Below are 7,272 nucleotides of genomic sequence, written 5' to 3'. Positions count from 1 at the left end.
AGGTGACAGCTAATGGGGATCCTTTTAAACAATAAACAACAATAAACATCTTGATATTTGTCTAGTCTAGTGTGTTCATTAGATGGGTGAAATCCTCTTTCAGTGCCTCTGTTTTCCTAGGCAGTTAGCCTCTGGTATGCGTGCCATTAGCGTTAGCCACGCTTCTAGGCCTCTTTTCTTTTGGGAAGAATGATAAATTCTTCGACTAATAGGGGTCAGCCCTATACAGGACATAATGTAATAAAAAAAGTCAACCAACAAACAAGATTCTTGTACCGGATCTCCTCTCTGGTAAACAAGAATACCCTGAAGACTCTAGCAGGAGCACTCATTCAAGGGTACTACGACTATGCTTGCACCTCATGGTACCAAAGCACCTCAAAGGCACTAAAAACAAGATTACAAACATCACAAAACAAACTGGTCAGACTACTGCTTGACCTTACTCCTAAAACCCACCTCACCCCTGTCCATTTTGACAACCTAGGATGGCTTAGAGTAGACAGAGTGCAGCAACTTGCAATGGGCCTGGTCTACAAGATACACTACACAACTAAGGTACCCATGTACATGTCGAGGTACTTCCCAAAGGTCAGTGAATACCACGACCACAACACCAGAGGGAGTTCCCCAAATCATGTGCAACCCAGATTCGGCTCAAACAAGGGACTAAACACATTTAGCAATTATGCCACATCAATGTGGAATGCCCTACCCACAGGCAGTGTTCATTTTGGCAGCTATTTTAATTTTAGTTTTAGTCTTAGTCATGTGTTAAATGCTCCTTTTTCGTTTATCATATTTAGTCACCTTCATTTATTTTTCGTTTAATCAGTTTTAGTCAACTACAGGTCTGAGCATTTGTCTTAGTCAGTTTTAGTCTCGATTTTGTCTTTTTTGTTTTAGTCTAGATTTAGTCGCAGAAAACGGATGACATTTTTGTCTAGTTTTCGTTAATAATATATATAAAAAAAAAATTGCATTTTATTCTCTTGTAATGCAATTCTATGTACCGCTACAGTCAGTCAAATTCACATTATTTCTATTGGGATCATAGATTCATGTAGATGCTCCTCTCCCCCCATAACGTAATGAGTTAAAGATGTAAACAGTTAAAGACCCTCACCAGTCTTAAAATAACAAAAACAGTAAAGTGAACCGAACTTTTCCACAGCCCATGTGAAGCAGACATGACCCCTGGTTGTACAAAAATAATATATATATATATATTAGAGCTGGGCCGTTAATGGCGTTAACGTGCTGCGTTAACGCGATACTAGTATTGCGCGCTAATATAATTACCGCATTAATCTAAAAAATAATAATAATAATAATTTACATTTTATTTTATTTTTTTACCTTTATTTACCCAGGGTAGGTTCTCTGAGCACAGATGCTCTTTTTCAGGAACGCCCTGATTCACATTCACACAGTTCCATTCACACCTGGGAGCTGCCCAGTACAACCACAGTTGACACCATTGGCCACTGAGCAACTTCACTGGAGCATTTGATCATTGGCAGGGTTTGGCCCTGTCTGGCACCCAACGGGAAAAATATTATAGGCACTATAAGTAGACACCGCTACATAAAACAAGCTGGTCTGCCTGAGTGACTGGTGGAATAAGAAGAAATAGAGATTGGACTGATTGAGTCAAGCCATGTCACATAGTTCAAGTTTGAAATGCTTCTTTCTGTTTTGCTCCTGAGAGTGTGCTAGATACTGTACTGTACTGGTAATATTATTTATTTGTGTTAACTTCTGAATAAAACAACTTATTAAACACAAGTACATCTTATTGAACATTATTTTGATATTTCATTACCAATCATCATAGCAAAACAGCTTTTTCAAACAGTCTGTAATGCATTTTGGAAACGGGAGATGGGCTCATGGTGTAATGGGCCACCTGGCCTGAGAAACATAAGGAGGAAAGAAAAAGTAAGGACTTACTTCTGGTCATTATTTGGGTAGAACACATATTTTGAATGCCTTCGGCAGGTTTTTTGTTTTGTTTTTTTGAGCCATTTTAATCTAGATTAAATCCAGGATTGCAGATAGATTAAAAAAATTAATCTATGCCCACCTCTAATATATATATATACATATAGAGCTGCCTGGCACAAGCTATAATTTGTATCCACCCAAGGGCTGTCTACTATTAACCAACCTAAAACACGTCAGCCATTGCTTGCATGTCAAAAACACTAGGCTAACGGGCGAGCTCAACAACCTAGCTCAAAATAACCCGCTAGCCTAAAATACGAACTTGGGGCAAACAAAAGTCCAGCTACTGTAGCTTATTGCAATACAGTTTTCCAGCCACATGCACCTAGCTCAACCGAACAGTCCGATGGTCACAAATGGAGGAACTCACCCGACCTAGTTGGCTTCAATATACGGTCCGTTATCCTTCAACCATTAACTATTGTAATTGAAATTTAGCTGGCTTATAGCCAGTGTTAATTTTGTCAGCTATTTAAAAATTTTGTTTTAGTCTTAGTCATGCGTCAAATGCTCCTTTTTCATTTTCATCATATTTAGTCACCTTCATTTATTTTTCATTTTAGTCAGTTTTAGTCAACTTCTTAAATAGTGTTCTAGACAGCACCAAACACTTTACCCCCTCCAGTATCCTACCAAACCCAGTAACCAACACCCAGCCCCTTGTAAATTGTAATTTACTCAGCCTAGTAACAGACACAATATTTCTGACACTGGAAATACATACCCCCAGGTCCCTAGATGTTCCTAGATACCAAGAACATGAAAATGTACCTTGCAGAAGTGGAGCAATCTTCCATTTACTTAGGCATGTACCTTAAGGCGAAATACAGCCTACAGCCAGGTTAAGGGAATGTACCACCCTGTCCACCTTTGGGGGCCAACGCAGGAAATGGCTGTTAAGACAGCCAAATATGCACTCATTATGGATGTTAGTGATGTTGTACTGACTGAATGTCATGTTAGTGTGGTCATTAGGGATGGGTACCTTTCACATTTGAACCGGTACCGGTACCTGTGAATCGATACCGGTACCCAACGGTACCTTTTTTCGGTACTTTAAAAAAAAAAAAAATTTTATTAATTTTTTTCTTTTACTTTTTTTTACTTTTTTTTTTTCATGTCAACGTTCACACGCACAATATATGCTTACCTAGGATTTGACTTGATTCAACAACAAAGCAGTCGGAGCAATGACAAGCCGAAAACTGTCGAAATTTTATTTACCTACCTCAGTCGTAAAAAAAAAATCCAAACTTCAAATAACTACAATTTCGACAGTTTTCGGCTTGTCATTGCTCCGACTGCTTTGTTGTTGAATCAAGTCAAATCCTAGGTAAGCATATATTGTGCGTGTGAACGTTGACATGAAAAGAAAAAAGTAAAAAAAAAAAAAAAAAGTAAAAAAAAAATTAATAAAAAATATTTTTTTTTATTTTTTTTTTATTTTTTTTTCGGTTTCTCACTTGATTCGATACTCGGTAGTACCGACGTGTTTCGGTTCGGTACCTCAAAAGTACCGAATTCGGTACCCATCCCTAGTGGTCATGTCAGTGAAAACTACAGGTCGGAGCATTTAGTCAGTTTTAGTCTCTATTGTCTTTTTTGTTTTAATCTAGATTTAGTCAGGGGAAAAAGCTTAGTTGACGACCATATTTAGTCATCATTTTAGTTGACAAAATTAAAACTGTACTCGAGTAAAGTACAAATCTTGTTACACACACACACATGTAGGATTATGCATTTCATCAGAGAGAGAAAAGTTGGGGGGGGGGGGGGGGGTTCAGGGCCTTGCTCAAGGACACTTTGACAGAGATGGCAGGCACAATAGAAGGAATACCAGCCACTCTCCAGTCGTTAGCTTGCAAGAGTACACCCTCCTGACCAACAGTCTCATCGGAGAACACCGGTAAAGTACTACTCCAAAACAAAGGCTGCAACGAGGAGTTGAACCAACAATCATTGCAGTGATTTTAAAGTGATTAAATATCACTTCACCAAAAGGAAAAACTGTTCAGATGTATTTTGCAGACAATTACTTTGAGAATTGTTGAGTAAATGAGTTTGAATATAGCCACCAGTGATGGTCATCGGCAGTGGTGCAGTGCTGGGCAACCGCGGTCAAACGGCGTTTGGGCTTCGAAGTGCGCGCATCCTATTATTATGCAAAGTCTAGGTGATAAGTGCCTAGACTTTGCATAATAATAGGATACCGTTTGGCCTCCGCCCATATTACGACTGCACCCCTGGTCATCGGGGATATAGAATCCTTGTGTTGCGTTAATTACAGCTGAATTAAATTATAAGGTAGCAGTCCCTATAACATATGGTATCGGAAATTTTTTCTCTACGTAATTTCATTGAGCTGTAATTAACACCACATGACTCAATGTCCCAGATGACATCACATCACTGGTGGCCATATTCAAACTAAATTACTCTCAATAACTAAAAATGTATGCATGCTCAAGTGTTGGATGTGTGTGAGAATATGTGCAAAATAAGTCTTTGTTTTTGGTGAAGTGCCCCTTTAAGAGCTTCCAAGAACATACAGATGAGCTGTATGGGAGAAGGTCTAGCACCAACTACCTCTGGTGAATGTTGGAAATAAAGAAAGCTAGAAATTCAATGCAATTAATCTTTATTTTTAAAAAACAATCTGTTCTCCACATCCTCTTCACGTTCAGTATTCCTCTTCCGCTGCCTCTTCCTCACCATCAGCCCCCACCTCTTCATAATCCTTCTCCAGAGCCGCCATGTCCTCCCTGGCCTCACAGAACTCTCCCTCCTCCATACCCTCCCCCACATACCAGTGGACGAAGGCCCTCTTGGCGTACATCAGGTCAAACTTGTGGTTGAGCCGCGCCCAGGCCTCCGCGATGGCCGTGGTGTTGCTCAGCATGCACACGGCCCTCTGGACCTTGGCCAGGTCTCCTCCGGGCACCACGGTGGGGGGCTGGTAGTTGATGCCCACCTTGAACCCTGTGGGACACCAGTCCACAAACTGGATGTTGCGCCGGCTTTTGATGGCGGCGATGGTGGCGTTGACTTCTTTGGGCACCACGTCTCCGCGGTACAGCAAGCAGCAGGCCATGTACTTGCCGCGCCTCGGGTCACATTTCACCATCTGGTTGGCCGGCTCGAAGCAGGCGTTGGTGATTTCTGCCACGGATAACTGCTCATGGTAAGCCTTCTCCGCTGAGATGATGGGAGCGTAGGTGACCAGGGGGAAGTGGATGCGGGGGTACGGCACCAGGTTGGTCTGGAACTCGTTCAGGTCCACGTTGAGAGCTCCGTCGAAGCGCAGGGAGGCCGTGATCGAGGAGACGATCTGGGCGACGAGGCGGTTCAAGTTGATGTACGAGGGACGCTCTATGCCCATATTCCGTTTGCAAATGTCAAAGATGGCTTCGTTGTCCATCATGAAGGCACAGTCGGAGTGTTCCAGAGTCGTGTGGGTGGTCAGGATGGAGTTGTAAGGCTCCACCACAGCGGTGGACACCTGCGGAGCCGGGTAGATGGCGAACTCCAGCTTGGACTTCTTGCCGTAGTCGACAGACAGGCGCTCCATCAGCAGAGAGGTGAAGCCAGAGCCGGTTCCTCCACCAAAACTGTGGAAGAGCAGGAACCCTTGGAGCCCACTACACTGGTCAGACTGCAAGGAACAGAGATTTCCATCAGGCATCTTTGTTTGCAATGTACAAAGAATTTTATGAATATAAACAAATCTACTCGATAGCAGAGATCTGGAGCGGCGTCATGAAATATTCTGACGTTCACTCAGGTTGGATTCAACATTTATTTGATGCAGAGTCTCGTTTGAGTCAGTTCTCACCATTTTTCGCACCCTCTCCAACACAGATTCCACGATCTCCTTGCCAACAGTGTAGTGGCCACGGGCGTAGTTGTTGGCTGCATCCTCTTTGCCCGTGATGAGCTGCTCAGGATGATATAGCTGGCGGTACGGCCCATGCCGGATCTCATCTGAGGACACAGCCATTTTAGTACAAATGCATTTCAACTGCATCAGCGCCAACAGCTTATTAATGTAGCGTGTTCATTTACCACTACTTAATACGTCCCTTCAGTTTCCCAGTGTTAACATGTCTATTCTAGTTATTTGTATTATTAAAAACAGTTTTATTGCACAATTGAAGCAGACATGGCCAACCGCATTTCACTGTATGTATGTGATGAATAAAACTGTTGAATCATTGAACCCAAGGGGTACAGCTGATTGAAAATTGCAGAATGGATACAATACAGTATGGCTCAATACACACAATTGTTAAGGGGATGCAGACCAGAGAAAATATTTGTCTCGTTTACATCAGGGTCCCCCATTTTCAATTCATCGTAAAATTGAAAGCTCTGTGTCATGCTAGTTGTGCCCAATGGTTTCAATGACGAATGCCAATAAATAAACGTGCCATTTCTGGGAAACTGAAGGACATGCATACTGTAAACCTTTACCCACCAGCGAGAAATAAATCAACTGAAATTCTAAAATGGCAAAGTACTCCTTTAAAGGAAAACTCCCAACATTTTGGGAAATTAGCTTATTTGGCATCTACCCTGGAGTTAGACAAGATACATACCCTTTTTCTTCTCTGTGCATGCAGTAGGAGTAGGAAGACACGCACGTTAGCCTAGCTTAGCATCAGTCACTGGAAGTAAGTTCCTCCATTAGCCTAGTTCCAAACATCTTCCTACTCCTACTGCATGCACAGAAAAGAAAAAGGTATGCATCTTGTCTAACTCGAGGGTAGATGACAAATAACTAATTTCCCAAAATGTTGGAGTTTTCCTTTAAGGTGGCATTAATGACCGAACACTCACCTATTACTGTAGGCTCCAGGTCTACGAAGACAGCCCGAGGGACATATTTCCCAGACCCCGTTTCACTGAAGAAGGTTCCGTAGGTGGACCCTGCAACCCCACTGCCTGTCTGGAGGGTCCCGTCTGGGCTGAGGCCGTGTTCTAGACAGTACAGCTCCCAGCAGGAGTTGCCCATCTGAACTCCCGCCTGGCCAATATGGACCGAGATGCACTCCCTCTGTTAAGAACCATGCGATTTGTAAGGATTAAAAAAAGAACCAAGCCTAAATCATTAGAAGTCCAAATGTAATTCTGGTCAGCACATCATATTTCACTTGTGAAAAAGCACGAGAGGACAATGTTGCAGTAAGAACTGAATGAGTCCGCTTTGCTCACCATTGTTGGAACAGATGGTTCTTCAGATTGCAGTACTTGGAATAGAACCCTGAA

The 7,272-nt window shown here is 42.4% G+C and overlaps 1 protein-coding gene across 1 annotated transcript; it reads right to left on the bottom strand.

Annotated features, from left to right (window-relative positions):
* Nucleotides 1–4,687: 4,687 nt before the first annotated feature.
* Nucleotides 4,688–7,057, bottom strand: LOC311241374 (tubulin alpha-4A chain-like; the record flags this gene model as incomplete). The annotated part of the gene is made up of 3 exons (XM_084330171.1): nucleotides 6,844–7,057; nucleotides 5,840–5,988; nucleotides 4,688–5,659 (listed from the first exon to the last, which is right to left on the bottom strand). Exons 1-3 carry the CDS (start codon nucleotides 7,016–7,018, stop codon nucleotides 4,688–4,690), a joined length of 1,296 nt encoding a protein of 431 aa, XP_084186297.1. The 5' UTR covers nucleotides 7,019–7,057.
* Between the last annotated feature and the right edge of the window lie 215 nt (nucleotides 7,058–7,272).

Source organism: Notolepis coatsorum (assembly GCF_963971535.1).
Source record: "Notolepis coatsorum genome assembly, chromosome: 15".
Taxonomy (NCBI): Eukaryota; Metazoa; Chordata; class Actinopteri; order Aulopiformes; family Paralepididae; genus Notolepis; species Notolepis coatsorum.
Note: the sequence above shows the minus strand (reverse complement) of the source record. Positions and strands in the feature narration are given on the sequence as shown.